The sequence below is a fragment of the Sturnus vulgaris genome, chromosome 5 (assembly GCF_052056855.1).
Source record: "Sturnus vulgaris isolate bStuVul1 chromosome 5, bStuVul1.hap1, whole genome shotgun sequence".
In the NCBI taxonomy this organism is placed as follows: domain Eukaryota; kingdom Metazoa; phylum Chordata; class Aves; order Passeriformes; family Sturnidae; genus Sturnus; species Sturnus vulgaris.
In genome coordinates, this window is record NC_142247.1 from 19638594 (window position 1) to 19659389 (window position 20796).

The 20796-nt window shown below is 35.5% G+C and overlaps 1 protein-coding gene across 11 annotated transcripts in view; it reads right to left on the minus strand.

Annotated features, from left to right (window-relative positions):
• PPFIA2 (PPFI scaffold protein A2) overlaps positions 1-20796 on the minus strand; it is a 281559-nt gene that overhangs the window by 22422 nt on the left and 238341 nt on the right. For all 11 annotated transcript variants that reach the window (XM_088164997.1, XM_088164999.1, XM_088164996.1 and 8 more), the window contains 4 exons: positions 19382-19411; positions 18368-18498; positions 17695-17849; positions 13308-13401 (listed from right to left, as the gene is read on the minus strand). In XM_088164997.1, the coding sequence (XP_088021123.1) occupies positions 13308-13401; positions 17695-17849; positions 18368-18498; positions 19382-19411 (410 nt within the window). The remainder of the gene's footprint in view (positions 1-13307; positions 13402-17694; positions 17850-18367; positions 18499-19381; positions 19412-20796) is intronic.

A 20796-nucleotide genomic window follows, 5' to 3' on the forward strand; every position in this document is an offset into this window, starting at 1 on the left:
CTTTGAGGGTCTCTGGCCTTCCTTGCTTGTGTTGGTCTCCTGCTCCAAACAGGAGAGCAGCAGCACTTGGACTATGAGCAGGTGGGGAGAAAATCTTTTCCTCTTGGATTTGGTGTTAAACCTCTGCGTGGCTTCAGGAACTGAGAGGCCTGAAGAAGAGGCATTGGCACTTTAAGGTCTCACTTCTATGAAAAATTCAGTCCCTTTATACTGGAATTACAAAGTACATATTTCTAGACAGTCTTCAGGGACTTTGCAACGTTTGTACTGAGGCTTGGTGTGGAGCCTTAGAATTATTCCAGTGATTCTCAAACCAGTACATTCTCCCAGAGTGGGAAAGCAGTTCTGTTACTTCAGAGGCAGTCTGGCTCACAGAGCTAAAGGAAAACAGAGTTGTGGTTATTGATTTAGGCTGAAAAAAATGGGGCTGGGCCAGAAATGAGATACCATAAATATGTGTGTATATATATTTTTATATATATGTATATGTGCTGTAGCCAAAGCCTCAGTTTGATAAATATAATCCAAGTGGTCTTTGCATGTAGAAGGAAATTGCTCTAAGTTTAAAATATTTTTAGCATAAAGTTATAAATCCTGTACTTGGACATGCACATGAAATATAGCCATCATAAGGGTTGTGCCTCACTCATTGATGCAGAAAAACAGTAAAAGGACTTTTATAATATTTTGTTCCCTTCAGAAGAATTTAATGCTTCAAAACTTATAATTCCTTCCTCAGATGATTCTTACAAACAGCATTACAATATTAAAGTTTATTGAAATTATAGTTTACTTTTGGAATATTAGTCCTTGACTACTTAATACAAACTAGGAGATCTGTAAAACTTGAACTTTCAATTTATAAGCGAAAACTTAACCCAGAATTTCTAGTTTTTGACTAAGAGATATATTCTTTAGTTGGGAGTCAATGAAAACTCTTTTTTTGGTAATATGAACTAGCACTATAGAAAAAAAATCCACACTTTCATTAAGTTAAAAGTATCATCTAGGAAAAAGTATGCACTATTTTGACCAATTATGCAAATCACCTGAAAAATTAATCCAGTGACCTGCCTGGTTGGGAATAGAAAACTATTTTAGAATGGACAGGATATTGTCTACAGTTATGTCTACTTATGAGATTGTCACTGGCTTCATGAAAACAGAACCCCAAAGCAAAACCACAGTTCAATTTTCCTTGCAAAAACATACAATTGATCACAGGAGGAAGAAGAGACAAATACCCTAGAGCTTATCACTCCCTCTTCCCTTCATTACAAATACAGGGATTGGGGCATCATGAAAAGAATTATACAGCCAACCTAATTTAGAAGGTTCTTTGCAGGGGAACTGGGGATTTTCCCCTCCTCAGACTATGTCAGAAGAGTACTACATACTACAATGTGTCCATGCTGCACTGGCAAGGATGAAAGGAATTAAAATGCAATTATTTCCATGCTTGCTCAGGTTTTTGGCAGAATATGAAAACAAGCTGATAAGGAAAAATTGACATTAATTAGGCATTACTAGAAATGCTATTATTTTGCAGATAGGGCTTTAAACCACTTACTACCATTGGAATGAATTCCAAATTAAAGCCATTTTATAAAAGATAACATTATTACTGCTAAAGAACAAAATCCTCTTCTGGGAGATATTATGGAAGCAACTGGAATATGCTGTTTAAAATATATCATTACTCTGAGCCTGGTTTTGTAAAGTCTGGAAATTTAATTAATATCAACTGTTTAACATCCATCCAAAATTGAGAAATACTTTTATTTGTGTGTTCTAGGGAGTGCCTCATAAAGCTGTTTTCACCTTTTTATCAAAGAACTGTAAAGAAAAGTCACATAATGTCGAGCTGTGTTGTGAAAAATCACATAATGTGAAGCTGTGTGTTGGAGAAGCAGAGTTGCCTCCCTAGCACTGACTTCTGATGTTTAATCCTCCCAAAAATGACTTCCTAAAGTCACTGTTAACACTGGGCCCTTTGCCTCAGCACCATTCATCCTTGAGCCAGGTACAACTAACTGCCCAGACCAATCTACACACCTGAGAGCACAAATGTCTCCTAGCATGGGGACTTAGGAATGCTTCAAAATCCCTTGGACAGGAGAAGCACATGGAAGCAATAGGAAGGCAGAAATAATGAGTGAAATTATGTTACTATCCTGCAAATCTACTTCATATGTATTCTTCTCTTGCACCAGGGAAATTCTAGCTCTGTATCAGCAGCTGTCATCAATTCACTGCATAAAGCCCAATGAACTTTATTAAAAATATTAATAATCTTTAAATAGAACTGTGTAGGAAGTTAATGCTATCTTGCCTTAAAGTGTGTCATTCAGTGGCATTCAATTTTCTTCATGAAGACAAGGCTGCCCCCCATGAAGCAAACAAGCAATGACAGCTTAGGATTTCTGACACACATAATGCAAACACTCTGTGCAATACACGACGCCCAGACACGGTCTTGATGAAATGTAAACAATACTTCAACACAGACCTATCTTCATATTTCTGCAAGTAATAGGATTTACTCTGATATCTAACAGGGTTCACATGAAAACACCTCGGGGATATTCTACTGCACAAAATATATAATGTCTCTTAATTAAAATATAATCATAAATGCGAGATAAATTGAAAAGGAGGCGCAGTGAAGTCAAGAGCCAGATCATGTTTGTAAAACACAAGCAGATTTGATTTAACAATTTTGCTAATGGGTAATTTAGATTGTGAAATGGCCTTTAGTCACAGACATTTTCTCAAACAGAAAACAGATTGAAGGTTTTACCTAGCAGGTCCTCTGATTATGAACTGACATTATTATGATTATTATTATCACCAATATTAAAATGTTTCATTTACAACAAAGTACTGTACGTGATAGGTTTCTAGAAGAGAAACATACAGAACAGACAGACCAAATATACTGCAAATATACAATTATCTGAGTGATCCTATGATTTCAAGGTAAGATTAAACACATATGTCACTTGAAATCTAACATACATTCAAAGTATTAAAAAGCCAGGAGAGAGGATTTCTAATGAATTAAACTGGAATTGGATTTTATCCTTTCTATTGTCATTTGCTAAATATTTAAGACATGCCAGAATCCTGTAACTCAGGACATTGCATGAAAAAATAAGAGTTGAATTTGTATACGTTAATAATATCTAATAAAAATAACAAGTTACATTTTATATACATGTATTTTCTGCAGGACTATCCTGTTTGAACTTTGACTCTTAAGTGATCTGGATTTTAAATTATTTGAAACTCTCATTCCCCTTTCTAATACCAAATATCAGATCAGACTGGAAAAGATGGACAAAATTTAATTTCCAATGTTTTACAAAATGTTTTGTATTCAACTTTAAGGAGTTTACAAAAAAAAAAAAAAAGACTGGAATACAGAAATCAAGATGCAACTAATAAACAATGTTTTTAAATCTATAAAATAAGGAAGTATATATTCCCCAGTATCCCAGATAACGCAGAGTAACAGTGCTCTGAATATTCCATGTTAGGTGTACATTTTAGCTGTATGCAAACTGAAGGGCAGCATTCTTTTTTTCTGAAGATATTTGTTCAGCTAAGTGAAGCACATTCAGGAATGCTTAAGACAGACCCTGACAAATAGAGCTTCAGAGGGCTGGTATTAAAAGCCAAATAAAAGAGCTGTGAAATAAGCAGACTTGCATAATACATAGTCTTGCAATCTTGTGTGTATTTTACTGCATTAGGGACCCTCTGTTCCCCGGCTGATCAAAAGTTTCAAATCCATTTTTATAAAGCAATTTCATAATCATATATTCTAAATTAATGTGGTAACCCTTCTTCTCTAAGTTGTGTTCCCTTTCACCTCCTGAAATTTCTTCCTTAAGTCTGCAAATTCAAGAAGAAATAGCATTTCTACAATAGATCAAAGAGATGAAGATTTTAAACTTGATATTGGATTAACAATTACAAAAACCAAAACAAACAAGAAAATGAACTGGTGAAAAAGAAAACAGTAAAATTATATGCACAAATATTTTTGCATATACATTTGCTTTGAAACAGCATGAGGGTTCAAACAGAAAAAAAATTGTGTACTCTGTGAGTCTTCTGTGATTTAATTAAACAGAATTTATGCCTTAACAGTATTTGTTAAACTCATAATTTTTCCACTGACTTAAACTTTCAAATGTCTTTGCGATTCTGGACTTTAGACCTCCCAAAATGTGTTTATTTTTTAAAAAAATGACAGACGTTATCTCATTCTGTTAAGCACTTCAGGGGCAGGTCCTGACCTAACTGTGTGTATGCTTTCAAGGTTTACTGTTATTCTGGATACTTTGAAAGCCTTCAATTTTTTGCATGGATTCAGTTTCAGTTTTCTGCATGGATTTGTTACATAAGATTCACAGAAAAACAAAAAAGTAGGAATAAAACATAGAAAATAAACATGGTGCTGAAGATTAATATGTTCAGCAGCCATGGCATTTTAACTTACCCAGATATGCTTTTCATGAGATGAAGAGAGATGAATGGAAAAAAAGCACATAAATGTTAATGAACATATAATAGTCCATAAAAAAAATAGTATGATAGATAAAATAATATCACCATTATCGCTACAGAAATCTTTGTAACTCATCTTTCAATGCTCTAGAAAACCTAAGTGCTCTTGTGAGGAACAGATTAAACTCTCAAAATGTGATTTTCATTAAACTCATGTTGGCTATTTGTTTAGGTACCAGTCAGCACAGCACATCTTCCATCTACAATACATCTTCATGCCAAAGATCTGTAAACACAGCCAATGTGCAGTAGGTTTCCAAATCAAAGCTTTTTGCTTAGATTTGAATAATTTTATAAGGTTTTTTGTGTAACCCCAAAAATCTTGAAAATTCCAAATCTGTGGATTTAACCAAATTACCACAGATACAAAGTACAATTGAGTGGACTACATACCAAGGTTTACTTTTATACGTGCACTTTAATAATATTTTAACAAAATATCTTATAGTAATCATAAATGACCTAGAATTGGTTGCAAAATTTGGGTTGGTTTTTGTTTGTTTGTAAAATGCAGATTTCATGTACACAGGTGACCAACATTTTCAGTGGTTATTTATTCCTGGAAGTATTTAAATTTCAGCAGTCATACTAACCCTAGATCAGTAGCAGCACTGGCATGAATGATTTGCCCTCTAGGTAACCTATTATTGCCAATATAATAGGCAGAGTATATGGAGGAGAAAGTAGGATGTCATTGTTGATAATAAACTTTCTACATCATACATTAATTGCCATGATAAGAACAGAAAATTATAGGCCTGAATGAAACCCAGACACCTCAAAATATTACATTTCTATTAATAAATTATTTACAGAGATCTAGAAATGCTCGGTAGATATAGTTGTAATAAACATGATATGAAAAATCTTTGCTGTGATTAACTAAGAGGTTACAGATATTTCAGTCAGTTCAGAAGGGCACTGTTTTTGAGGATTTAAATTTTGTTTTCTTGTGTGCAAGATCAGCAGAACAGCAGGGAGAGAGGAGAGAAAGTGCAACACAGAAAAGTAGATGGAAACAAATTACAAATTTATACACAGAAAATTCAAGACAGGAGATAAAGGAAGGGAAGGACATCAAAGGTATAGAAGTAAAATATTAGACAACTATTAAAAAAAACATACCAATCTGATGGAAATAGCACTAGAATTGAGTACCCATTCGTGAGTCATGTTCATTTTCTACTGAGCTAATTGTAAAGACTAATTGATCACCTTTGCTGAAAAAGCTTTTAATTTTGAGCCTTCTGGAGTATATTGAACCAGAACTGCTATTTGTTGCATTTTCCACTGAGTACTCCTTTGGGTATGTGTAGAGAGAAACAAGGTGATTGATTGGAATGTCAGTAATTTTCTTGTGGCTTTAATGAGCTGGCAGTTTGCAGTCACTTGGGGACAATTTACAGGACCTGAAGGCCGTGATAGGAGCAGAGGACCAAGGGACATTCTGTCACTTCCTGAGCATCTTGTTGGAGAATAATAAAATACAGCAGGGAAAAATGAACCTTTAATTCCAGGTTTTACCTTTAGGGTATTTTTAATGGTTTGGGGCTTTTTGTCATAAGACAACAAATCTATCACCATTTTATTGCATTTTTCTTAGACATATATTAAAAAAAGTTGTGTAGATTTTTTTTACTCTGATGTGTTTTACCCATTCTTCCTTTAAATCCTAATTCTACAGTTAATCTGATAGGATACTTACATCTGCTGGAGAGAGCTGTTTAGAAAGCCAGCTTCATGCATCAGGGTATAAGCTTATATTTATATAGATCAGCTTATCCTGAGGCTTCAATTTGCAATGGATAGACATATATGTAGATAAGACAGGGACTAGAGGCATGGGATCTTATGGCTTATGTTTGATTAAAAATTTGCAATTTTCTGATACAAATATTTTTTATCTTTTTTGAGGAAGAGCATTTTAAAAACTTATCAAAAGATAAAAACACTTATTTTTTAAAAAGTATTATTTAAAAAAATATTTTAAAAGATGAGTTAGATATAGAATAAAATGTTGTATTATCTTTTCCATCATCAGAATAATCTAAATAAGGTTTCATAATCCTCTGCAAAATAAATACTCATTTATCTTTACATTTGTAATGCTAAAAAGGCTCCAAGTATCAATGTAAGAGCAAGACACATTTTTAATCCTGCAAAAGCTTTGACTGATTAATGATTTGAAAGTGTTCCAGTTAAAATATTTGCTAAAGGAATTAAGTCTAAAAATAAAGTTCATCTTTATGTGTCTCAAAGACTAGACACTGATCCAGCCAGGAGAAAACCACACCGCACACAGCAGACAATCCTAAACTGCATGTCAGAGCCCTGAACACCTCTCATTCCTTCACCAGAATGAGAAAACAGAAACACATTTTGCTAGCGAAGGAGGAAAAACTAAAGATCAGTCAAAAGGCTACAAATAACATTAGGGAGTTTTTCATAGATGAGGTAGAAAGGAATGAAATTAAATGCCAAACCTCAATTTTCCTGAAGAGTCAGAAAATAAAAGACTGAGGATAAATGAGACATTGTATTCTTAAATGCTACATCAAAAAATAAATTGTATCAAAAATAAATTGTATATGTTTAAGATCCAGTGGTGTTTAATAAGCAGTAAGTATATAGGAGCATTAGGTGGATGGCACAGAAAAACACCCTAATTAATCCAATTGGATTAATTTTTCTAAAATGCGTGCAATTAAAAAAAAAACACACACTGGAAACAGCTATTTGCATACTGCAGAGGACGGAAATTATTTGTAGTCATAAATACACTACATCAAATTCTAATTGCACTTGCACATATGAAACCTAATTAATTAGCCTAATTAAATGGGCATCATGTGGATTCAAAAGCAATTACATACAAACTGCAGTGTTTCAAACAAATTGTCCACAATATTCCACAAAACAGTCTACCTAAATATTTTTTCAAGTTGCCTATTGACAGAGATCTAAAACTTGGATTTGCCCATTAAAAAACCGAAAGTCTGCTTATCAAATGAATTTATCAACATTCTTTTTTTCCCCCTAAGTGGAAAGGGTCAATCCAACATGCTCTTCTGTTCATATCGTGTTCCTGCTGTTTAACATGTACATCACAGTAGTCAGCTGAGACTTAACAGCATTGCAGTTCTCTCTGCAAATTATAAGGCTATGAATACTAAGAATTTCTTTTTACACCATAATTTTACATATAAGAATTGCTCAGATCTTGATTTCACAAGTGTTTATTCATGCATGTAAACACATGTGTGTGTCCTGGCACATCAAGGCTGTTCTGCAATACACTTGAAGCCAGGAAGCTGCATCTAGCAAACAAAAACCTGTAGCTGTGGAATAAATACCCCCTAAAAAGAGGTTATTGGGAAAGAATGGTTTACTTTGATTTTCCTTGGAAAATATAAACCTCACATCTTAAGCTTGTTTGGGAAATATCGAATAAATAGATTCTTGTCCAGGGTCATATCAAACAAAACTGAAGCAAGAAGTGAGGTTAAAGCACTGCTCTTGACTCATATTAATAAACTGGGAGATTTATCATCTTCTGGATTCAGGTTCTGCCATTATGATCCAGAAGAGCTGGCTTGCATGTGAATTCTTTTTCAGGGATTTTTGTAATAATTTGTACAAAATATACAATTATAAAATAATTTGTCTTTGGGAATGCTGCAGAAGGGATGGCACAAGCCAATCCCCCACTGTACTAACAGCCTGCACAAGGTCAAATCCACCATCGAGTGGCAATGTAGGACTACAGAGCACTGAACGGGCTCCCAAACCTTGCCTTATGGCAGTGCCTTACAGGGGATACAATCAGCACATCCTGTCAAATGTCACTGACTGTGACCAATTATTACACACTTTAACCCAACATATGACATGTACACGTCTTGTATTTCTTCAGAGAGACACTTATTTGCTGCTACTTTGCATATTGCTGCAGATCAAACCAAACATTGCATTTGAGAAGTGTTCCTGGCCCTTGGAGCCATACTACACTGTACACAGCAAGACTCTTCAGAGCTGTATTTGCCACCAGTGAAGCTTTTAGGTAAGGGCAATTTGACATCATTCCCAAGCAAAACTGGATAAGGAGAAAACAATTGATGTTCACTCAGTTATAGCAAAAAGGGAAGCAAACCCAAGCCTATTTGTGGACAATATTTCAAGTTTGGCTGAGTTCATTGTTAAAGAACATTTTCATAAAGGGCTCAATGTATGGCATTTTAGTGAAAAAGACAGTAAAACATTTATACAGCTTAAGTGCCTTAATTTGTTACCTGAGATGAGGTCAGTGGAGATATGCTTTTTTAAGGGGAATACAGTGTCTTTTAAGCCACAGTGTTATCTACTCATTTTTTGATGTATGAATTGCCTTGTGGGACACACACTGATCAACTTCTGCTGTTCCAGAGGACATTATGACTCTACCTGAACCTTTCAGGAACCTTTACAAGTTGCAACTGGGCTGACCTGAACTTCCTATGTTGGGTCCTGGCTTGGGCTGTCATGACAGCCCTGTGTGAATGCCAAGGCCAAGTCACTGTGCACAGCTTGCACAACGCCCCCAAAGGGTAATGTCATGAACATATGAGAGAGGATGGTAGCTAGAGTCAACTACAAAATTCAGAATTGGAAACTAGTAACTGTTTTCAGAGGGAGACTCTTTAATCACGAGGAAAAAAAACCCGAAAATCTCTGTTCATTTCCGGGTGTGCACATTCTGGAGAGTGTATCTTAATCAAAAGCTTTATTTAGAGGAGTGTAAACTATTTAAATCATTGGGGGGTTCAAATGAATGTAACTGTGGCAGACGGTATCTGTGCCATTTAACAATTCTAGTCCTAAACTCTGAGTTTTCTTGAACAAGTTACTCTTTAGGCAAACAGGCAATAAAACTTCAGGCAAAAGGTAGAAGCTTCTATAGACAAAACACCACCACATTTTATATAAAAAAGTTAAGTGAAATACAAAGTCTAGTTTAAATAATAAAAATTAAGAACATATACACCCCAACATCACTTAATTTCATGAAACAACAATTAACACTCTAAATGCTTTAAATACTCCTTACCCTCATCTTTTGTTTCCTTGAACTACATGCTCAATTTACAAATAGTAAGACCTAATAAGTTTCAGTATTAACCAGAACTGTCATTTATTTAATGTCTGAGAGTAAACATCTATGGATGAGTCAGGAAACTTAAATTCATATTTTCAGCTTATAAGAGATGTTGGGTATAATTTAAAAATTCTACACAGCTTCCTTAATTTCTCTTTGATGCCTTAGGAGTAAGACTTGTTACTAATAGATCTACTGTAATAACCAAATTTTGGATGAATAGAGACTCTTGTTGGAAGTTTATAAATGTCTAACATATCATTGAGATAAACTTTTAATTACATTTTAATGATGGCTAAGCAGTCAATTGAAACTGAAAGAAATTTAACATCTAAATAGCATCTTCTAAACAAGAAGCAAGGAAACCTTGAAATTTTGGTTAATGACACTATAATCACCAGAGAGAAAATTGGTCTCAAGAATTACCATATTAGAATTAGAAATATAGCATTTTAAGTATTTCTCAGTTAAAAAATATCATGGACATAATTTTAACAGGAATCTGTCCTTTCATAACGACTTCTATCCAAACTAAATTAAAGCTAACAGCGTCTGGTGAAGATCATGACTACTATCACAGTACTCATGTGTTGATCACAATGATGAACCTGACCTCTGTTTCACAGCAAGGGAGAATCCTTGCTTTCCTGCATCAGAGCCATGACTCAACTCAGATATTTGTTGAGCTGTTAATAGGGCTGAAAGCCATGTCACCTAACTTGCATGTGTCAAAGACAAACACAATTTCAGTACATAGTAGTATACTTGTTTTATAGAAAAGTGAATTGTCTCTGGCATCACTGTTTCAAGGTTTTTTGTATTGTTGGGGGTGTTTTGTTGCAGAAGATTTTTTGGAGGTTGTTTCTGGTTTTTATTTTTTAAAGGGTGTGACAAAGCCAGCATAAGTAAACTCTCTCAGACCTGAAATGTAATATGAAGTAGCACTTCCCAGCTTTAGCCTATCCTTATCCTATTGGTGGGTTTGGCTCTCTTGGGCTTTTATTTCCTAGTCCAAGTCAGATAGAAATGCTTACAAAGTGCTCTGCTCTGTGTTCCATGACTGTGCTCACTGTCTCTGCAGAGTTTGTAGAGCAGTTTTGTTTAGCAGTAAAAGAGGAACCAACCACCTGGACTGCAATCATACTGCTATAGATTTTACTGCTACATCATGAGCTAGGAAATGACTCTCAGACTTCTCTTATTATCTCTTATAAAGTCCTCCCACACATCCCCACCACCATTAATGTTACATAGCATAGTATCCTCATTTGCACTACACAGCTCAGTAATCTTGCACCCATTGTGTGTATGGCAAGGCTACTTCCAGAGGGAATTAGGCATTGTTAAGAACTGGTACAAAGGAATGTGACCTACTGCAACAAACTTTTCCTTTAAATTAGTTTCTGGACAGTCTCAATTCAGTATTTTCTAAGGTAAGACATAAAATACTGATATTCAAGAACCATCTTGACACAATCCTGTGCCATGTGCTCTGGACATTGACCCTGCTTAAGCTATCTGGTTGGACCAGATGACCCCTGTGATCCCTTCCAACCTGACCCTGTGATGCTGTGACTGCATTTCTGACAAGGAGGTGTTCATTCTCTTACACTCTATTGACAGCTTGGCACCCTATTGACTACCATAATTCACAAGAATCTCCTGTATATCTCTAACACAGTAGGTTCCATTTTTTTCCTATATTATGGATCCTCTAAAACAACATAACATATACATGCATATATATGTAAACTAGCAATGTATGTTAACATTTCTGTAATTTTGAGGATTCTAAAGTGAGAAATTATGAAGTCAGATAAGATAACCCTAGAAGGAAGAAGGAAAAATTAAAATTTCTTCATGAGATAGCTGTAGAACAAATACTTTGGATAACTAATGTACAGTTCGGACTAATAGAATAGTCATAGTCACGAAGGAAAGATTCCTTTCCTTCCAGCAGAAGGAAGGATATTTTGATTACACTTAATCCATAAAGAACCAAGGACAGACAGACACAGAAGAAAAAAAGGAAAGATTTGAAAAGCAGAAAGCATGGGATTGTGTGAGATTGGACAGAAATTTAATACCATATAATCTGCACACCCATTGTTTACAGACCCAAAACCTGGTAGGGAATCTATGATGAAATAGATGAAATAGTCATGTCATGTTTGCAGTTTGCTGTTGTGTGTGCCAAGTCTAATTTTACCCAGTTTAAAGAACTAACAGATAAGAAAGTGAACACAATTAATCCCTTCAAAGTGATTTCAATACTATGGTACATTCAGCCCTCAGAACTGGAAAGTACATTGGGACCTAAAAGTAAAAGGCTGCTGAAAAGTAAATTATATTCTTTACAAATGGTAATGGTGTCCTCAAAGATTTAGTAAAAAAAAGCCTGGTAACATAATCTACATCAACGTATTTCTAAAAATACTGACTAGTGATAAAAAAGTATAGGTAAGAAATGCAGGGATAAAACTCATCAACTGCAACGTCCCTGTGAATGCTATTGTGAGTTTCTTAATTGAATTTAAAACATTTTTTCTCTTTCAGCTAGCACAGTGACTACTTCTCTATCTTTAATTGCTAAATTGAGGCTGATTTAAACAGAATGCTTGCATTTGTGCATTTCACGGATGTGTACATTTAAAGTTATATTTCATCAAGCTCTTGACAGGAAAGTAGTGATTAAAAATATTCAACACAAAAATTTAAAGAGAAGCTCAAAGTTTATCTCTAGATTCTTTGGATTAGAATTGCAAAAATTCTCTTGAAACTCAGCAAAGGAATCTTAAAAGAATGAAACACACCTGAAAACCCAGAAAATTTTAAAAGCTAGGCTTTCAGAAGCCAAATAATAGCAATAAAGTTAATGGCATGGATGAAAAATAAACCTATTTATTTACAGAGTGAATTTTTCAAAGTAATTTTTAAGTACCATCTTTTTCTCTGACACCCTCTAATTATACTGGGAGTGCAACGCTGCCAAGAGGTTTCTTTTGTGTTTGCAGTTCTTCATAGCTCCTGGCAGCTGCTAGGAGTCACTGTACTGTTTTTACAAGGAGGTGCATGAAAGACAGCATTAAATTATTATATAATTAATGCAAACAAAAAGCTACATTGCTTTTTGTCTGCGTTTGCTGACAGGCAAAAAGAAAGTGAAGCTGCTAGGGTTTATGGGGAATAATTGACATCTAGAAACAGAAATAACACTTTTCACTAGATAATACAGAAAAGCTTTTTCACCCATTTGAAAAAGAAAATCTACATAGAGAGTCATTAAATATGTGGGGTTTTTTTTAAGAATTGCACAGAAGGCAAAAAGCACAGGATTAATGACAAGGTGGAATGGAAAAATGTCTCTCATAAACCTGTGCTCTTTCACAAATGAAATAATACTGTACAATTGACAGACTCTGAATATTTTCCTCTATATTTTATATGAAGCTTTAAAAAAAATTTACAGAGGAAAGAAACATTACTGCTAAAATGCCTTAGTAGATGGTCTTGTTTCTCATTCCACATTTGAGTAAAAAAAAAAAAATACTGATATTTGAATCAAGTTTCATTCAAAAAGTCACATAAAAACAGTACTCACTTTTTCTTTAGTCTTCTGTCCTTTTCTGCTTGTGTTCCAAGTTTTCCTAATCCCAGAGATTCCTGAGCTGCTGCCTCTGTTTCCATGTAACCTCCTGGAAAATAAAACAAACAAAACCCCCACCATATTTTCCCTTCTCTTGCTTCCTCTCCTTAACCCTTCAATTCCCCTCCCACTCACCATCATCATCATCATCTACATTTGCTTCCTTAACATGCGACATCTAGTGTTTGTGGAGAACATCTATCACCTGCAGAAGTAAATTCTGGCAAGAATTTACTACATGGGAAAGAGTAGTAGAGGAAAAAGAAATGTTTTCTCCTCCTTGTGTTCAGCAGAAATGTATGACAAGAGCAGCCCTATCTCCTTTGCCTATTTTTCCTTGCCACCTAAGGCTCAGCCTTGTGCTAAGTAAGCAATGTTCTCACCACTTTTTAATCTTAGTTGAGAAATGTACAAATGAAATTTCATTCTCTAGAACTGTCTCTCTACTGTTGCCATAATACAGCATCACCTAATGCAGTAGTGCTAAAGTCTTCGTTTTGCTTTCATAGAGTCTTAGATGTCATTATCCCTGCAAAATCGTAGAGACGACAGAAAGAATCTGTCAGAGAAGTAAAAAGCCTCCTACATCTCCTTGGAGGTTGTAGGCACCTAAATCCTATCAAAGTCAAGGGAACTTGAATAACTTACACAGAGTGACATTGGAAACTTGCAGTAAGCAAGGATATGTGGACCAAAATAAAATAATTTTATAAACTAAGGGCATGACTGGTATGATCCACATGGCCACTGACAGGACTTTCCTAGTGCAGAAGTGGAAAACGGTCTGACTTTTATCGATTCAAGAAGAGGGAACGTGCTGATGGAGCTCAGTACAGTCTCCTGGCTCTGGCTTCACACTGTCCCCTCACTCCCACTTGTATGTGTACAGACAGAGGCACTGCAGCTCTCCTCTGAAGGATGCCTCCCTCCTGTGCTCCAGTTCAGAAAGTGTGCAACTGGCACAAGAAAAAAGGGAACAGTGTGGTAAAATGCTGGTGCTTGACTCTGTTTGAACATAGCTATTTCTTATTTCACAGCTAATGGATAGTGAACAATTGTATAGGGGACACCGGCAGAATAAAAAAAGCAAAAAATAAATTAGAATATTTCTGTTCTGATAGGTTGATTTTAATAATAAAATTATTCAAAAATGTTATTTACTGAAATAGCACCACAGCCTTTTACAAGTCAGATTTACATGTGCCTCAAGCGAGAACAAAACCTACTAATGCATCATGTCTATAAGAAACTTAGAAAAGCTTGGGTTTAAGCTGTTCTTTTAAAGCAGGTGCTGTTCTAACATCCCTGTTTGTCTAGACAGATTTTTACTTTATTAAAAGAGGACACTACTTCTACAAGTCTCACAATGGGAATGGTGCAAATGCACCTCACAAATGCAGAAAACACGAACATATACTTTTCTTTACTTCATCTGCCTGTCCAAATCTTATAGAATCTCATTAAATGCTTCTTGCTCACTCTGGATTACATTTTTCACTCAGCAATCAATCAACATACCATACCCTTCTTGAGAGAGCAGCTCTCAGCATGTTGGATAGAGATGGGATGAGTACAGTGCAATGAGGGTTTATTATAGGTTGGAGAGTAGTTTGGGAATAATGATTTCTCCATTCTCCAAATACATCTGGTCTTCAAATAACTGAGGGTACCTTATATTGGATGTGGCCACAATAAATGTTTCCTAACAAGCTGACTTTTCCATTTACCATGCAGATCAGCTTGCTTGGGGTCCGCTTAAAATGCCTGGAATGTATTGTTTGTTTTGGAGTCTAGAATATTTTAAAAGTAATATGAGAAGAATACAAAAGTGTCTAACGTGGTGTTTGTCAAGTGAGAGAAGACTGGAAAAGATTCAAAGAAAAAAAGAAGGAAAGAAGGAAAGAAACTGCACTTGAGGTCCCTGCAGCATTCCTTCCTCCTTTTCCAAAAGCTTAGAGAAAACTTGAAGAATCTAGAAATCTTGAATCTAGACTCAAGAAAAGATCTCCTAAGGCATGAATTTGGCATGGAATAATAATGCTAACGGTTTAGCAGAGAAGGTAAAATTATCAAATAATAATATAACAAAACTCTAGTAAGTTTAGGAGTTGAAAAGGAATAATTTCAGGATTTTGCAAGGAATACAGAGCAAGGAAATATTTTGGGTAGGAGCATAGCTCTGTTGAACATAGTAATACAACTCTGTAGGTTTCAATACTGTCTCTTATTTAGAGTATATAAATGTGTTTTTGAAGAAAAGGTATTTTCCGTATTAAAAAACATAAGAAGCATATGTCTATATTAAATTAGAGTGTTTGATTTAAGCAAGGAAATTAATTACATTCTTTTATTGATTTTGCAATATAAATTTGGGTTTTGAAAGCCATACAAATATTTTGCAGGGCTGTAGTGATAAGACTTGTTATATAAATTTCTGTGATGTAGTGTCTTACCATGAATAGAACTCCTAATTTTATAGCTGCACAGATAACACATCTGTTGTGAAACTGAGTCAAGTACTACCACTACTGCTGTTTTAAAAATTTCATTGTCCCTTGCAACTCAGGGTGTTCTATGATTCTATGATACTGCCATTGAACGAAAATGACCACTCAATAAATGCTTTTATTTGATATGTTAAAAATTAAGATGAGAAAAACTACCTGTAATTCAGCTTTTGTCTTTTTAATTTCTGAAAAATATTTTGCTCCTACCTTTTGATTATGTAACAGTCTTACTGTTCATTTTATACATGCCAGTAAACCTAGTTTGCCTAACAAAAATCTGCATTATATCGAAATTTTGCTCTTGAATTAAAGAATAGAAGTCACAAAAATTAATATAATTGTAAATCACCAATATATTTTAGCAATTTCATGACCTAGTATGGGAAATTACAAATGGACTTTATCAAATTCTATGCATGTATTATTAATCATGGTGGGTTTTAGGAAATTAATCCTATGCCAGATTTCATTGTTCCTGAGATAGTCTTGAAAACTGTTATTTCATTTTTGTTCCACATTCCAAAGAACAAGGACGACCAATACATTTCTTGTATCTTTGTCCTCTATGTTCCTGACTTACTGGGAAATTATAGGTTATTGTGAATAAACCATCAGTATCAATAAAAAAGGTTATATGGAATGCAAATATGAATTAATAAAGTCTAACTTTAGGTGCAGTCTAAAGTTATAAAATTAGTTATCAATGCAGTTGGTGGCATACAGGTGCAGTTCAATGAATCATTTATAGATTCTCATTTAAAAGTCTGAATAAATCAGTTTTATTCTTTCCATAGTGAAAAAAGGGGGAATTCAGATTGCAATTAGAAATTAGGTAGGGTTTTTTTTTTTCAAGAACACACGGTTTTCACAGGCAGAGAGAAGAAAGGTTGGAGTATCAATGAAGAATACTCAGTTTTTCAATTTTACTCTGATACTTTGACCTTAGTACTATCTTTTTATAAATTCTGTACTATTTTAGCAATGTGTTTGCTAGTTGTGATAAAGACATTGCAACAAAAATGTAGGGTTTTAATTTCAGGCTTATGCTTGCTGCTTAAGGGTTTACTGCAAAGCCTTAGAATTCTTTTACAAGTGTGACATGGTCACCCTGGCAGTAAAATCTAGTGCCTCACAAATTTGTATTATATTACATCTTCATGACTAGGAAAGAGCCAGTATTTCAATTTTATTGACACTTTTATTACAATTTGATATTTGTGTTGGCATGTGTCCATATAGACATATCCTATAGAAATAGGTAGAGGAAAATTTTTTCCATGAATGAAATAGACTGAAATCGTTTTGGCAAGGGAAAAGGGCAGAAGAATTAGGAAGAAAGCAAAGCACTGCTGTGAGCAGCATAACTCTAAAAGGAAATTGTTATCCTGAGAACATTCAGCTATAGGCACTAGAGGGCATCTACTGACACACTGAAATCTGAACAGCAGCTACACTTAGTTACAAGGACCTTCTTTATGACATAGGTACACCACTTACAGCCATTTATTCCTTATTAACTTCTCACCTCCTCTTTATGTGGTTATTCAAAAATTCAGTATTATCATTTCTACCCTAATTCAACAGATTATTGAAGCACCAGTTCAGTGAAAAAGATGACTCCAGTAATTTGTGCCTGAACTCTCCTTTCATTTACATTACAGTCATGGCAAACTCTTGACAAATATAATTGCTGATAACAATGAAATTTAATGAGAAAGTTGTGCCAAACAGAATAGAAAAACGAGCGAATTGGAAACTGAAAAAAAAAGGCAAAATTAAAAATGGAAAAATGGCAGTGAGATGGTGACCTCAGCTTGTTACCACTAAGTCCTTACTGAGCTGTCCAAGTCGAGCCTTCTCTTTTTTACCAAACAATCGTCCTATTGAAGATTTGATTCCTTTCTTCTTGGGAGCTTTGTGCAGGGAGTCCTGACTGCTGCTGACACTGCCAAGACCAATGCTTTCTGGCTCCAGTGAAGCAGGCAAACTACTGCAAAAAGATAATAAAGAAATAGAATAGATAACATATCAACATATTTATTTTTTTTCTGAGCAGCTCTGCAAATAAATGAGTTGATTATAATTTAGTAATGATCTCCCAACAAGTGAAACAATCACATCTTTATATATTATTTGGCATCATATAGAGCAACAGAAGACCACACTTTCTCTGTCAGGCAAGGCTGCAAGTAAGTATTTTTACTTTGCTAAGAACAATTTATGAAAAATACAGTAGTCAGCATTCTGATTTTATTTCAAGGATTTTTAGCATTGCTACTTCCAGTAGTCATCAAAACTGTACCTCAAAACAGAGATACCCAGCATGTACTTCAGCACTGATAAACATTTTCAGGATCATTGCAACAGACAATGGGTAAGATTTTTTTCTCTCATGACCTGAGAAACAGGGTAGAAATCAGGTCATTTTGGAATAGATAAACAACATGGTTTGAAAACAATAAGATGTGGTAAACTGTGAAGTACCGCTCCACGTTACAAACATCTTACCTTCTGGCATCATTGTGGTAGGAAGAAGGAAGGGTATGAGTCATCCTGATGGCTCTGGGTGTTGGAGGAGGAGACGTTTCACATTTGATTGTAGCTTTATCTTCACGCCCATCTTCTTCAACTACTGCAATCTGGGGGAGAGAGACTCCAGTGAGAGCATACTAGCTTTTCAAGAACGTTTAAACACATGCTGCATGGAATTTTCAGTGGACTGAAGCATGTAAGATTTCAAGTGCAATTTTTTTAGCAAATTGTAAGGATTATTTTTTTTTAAATATGCTATTGGGAAAAATAATTGTCTAAATATGGCAGCTCAAAAGACATATTTAAAAGAAATGAGTTCATGCTTGTAGATGAACTTAATTCCTTTTATGCTAAAGAGGTTGGGGAAGGTCTAAACATGAAGACAATCTTGGCTCTAAGTGGGTCCCTTGCATTAAACAGGATTATTCAGGTTAACTAAGTTTCTCAGGGATGTAAGAGAGAAGGTGAACACTGGCATAAACATGACTGCTATCTACACTGTGTGTTACCAGAACAGTCAGAATGCTTGACAGTAAGCCTGACAAAATTCCTTTCTGTCCATACCATTTAAAGGTTTATCTTAAATGCCATCTTCTGTCATGGCATTTCATCATCAGTGCCAGTTCTGTAAACAACTTTATATTGCTCCAGAAGATTTCAAGAAATCTGTCTGTAGGTCCTCCAGTAACAAGAGTGCTGAAATACATTTGAAGGTAATTCTTTTGTGTCCATACTTCTTTAAACTAAGTATGTCTTTAAGTTTGTGCTGTTGAGGCTGCTACTCCAAGATATCACTTGTGGGCCTTGATTTTGTGACCCTTGAAAGCCATTCCAGGTAGGATTGAAATTATTATGTTCAGGCATTGAATGAAAAGGAGAGGAGGGGATGCAGTTGCTGGCAGAGGACCCCAAGCAAATATTTAGTTATCTAAATTGCAGAGGAATATGATAAACGTGTTCTCCCAAACTTTAAAAACCCCAGTATCATACCTTTCTCCGATGCTTCCTTAGGTCGCTTGGCTTAGATTAGTAAAAAAAACGGAAACAACAAAAAACCCAATTAATAAATATCATTGAAGCATAAAAAATGCTGCACATTTGTGGTTCTCATGATTATGAAGTGAGAAACAAAGATTAATTTATCACTCTCCATATTATATACTAATTATACACTAGATGTAATAATGTAAAATAACCCGTGAAAAAGATGTCATTCTGGACAAGTAGGTTTGGGTATTTTTCCTAAAGTTATACTCTCCTTCAATTTCATAAACTTAGCAAAGAATTGGACATTTCAAGCCTAAGTAGCACATTCTATTTTTTGAGTTTTCATATAAGTACTTACGTTATCCCCAAAAGAGATTTTTTTTTTAGAAGTTTTATCAAATGTTACAAATATATTGGTGTCCCACCAAGTAATACCACAAAATATCATCACCAAATACTATGCCCGAAAATATGACAGGCATTTTCAGGAAATGAATACATATTCACTTATCTTCTGCAGTATTACTTGGCTGCAGCAGACTGCTAGAATGGGTCTTTTTCAACCCCCTTTGCATTTTTATTTTTCGTAGATGTCTCATGCATTTAAGGAAAGCTGAAGATATTCTGCAGAATTTATTTACTGCATGGACCTGGGCTGTGGAAACTCATGCAGTCCAGCTTCTCTAGCCAACCAACACAGGGTCATTTGGCAATTTGAGGTCCAGAGATCAGAGTTCTACAAACCTCTTCCCAGCTCAAAGTTTTACTTAGAGGATGTCTGACAGACTTGTGTCTGTTCCCAGCCAGCAAGGAAGTGATATTGAACACTGAACTCCTGCTGACACAGTGCAGGGCAGAAGTGTCCTGAAATGTGTGATGAAGGTGAGCAAAGCTGTGGGCTGTGCTGCTGAGCACACTATGGGGGGATGTTTCTACTGCTTATGGTAAGTCAGGAGTTCAACTGCAAGTCAGACAGACAAACCCATCTGAGTTTTAGCACAATTAGAGCTGGATGCCAGTGAGACCATGGCAACCTGAATTGCAGAGGCTATGCTGTCATTTTGTGTTTGAATTGGATGAACTTACTGACCCAAAGTCATAGTTTTGAAATCCAAGCAGCCAGGCAGTGCAGGTGTCTGCTGGCAGTGCAGTCCAACCATTGCCACCTACCTGCAGCCAGACGTACTTGGAAAGGGGACCAGGCTGTGCACTTGGGAGGGTGCTGCTTTGGTGAAGCAGCCTGCACACTCACCTCCTCCACAATGACCTGTGCAACCAATATTTTCGTTTCTGCTGTTCAGCAGTGGGAACTGGGGCAGCAAAGAATAAGATACAACTGCCTGCCTGGACCGTCTCCCTGCTGACCTCAGATCCCAAGGTGGCAGCAAACACCACTGGGAGGAGCAGAGGCGGGTATG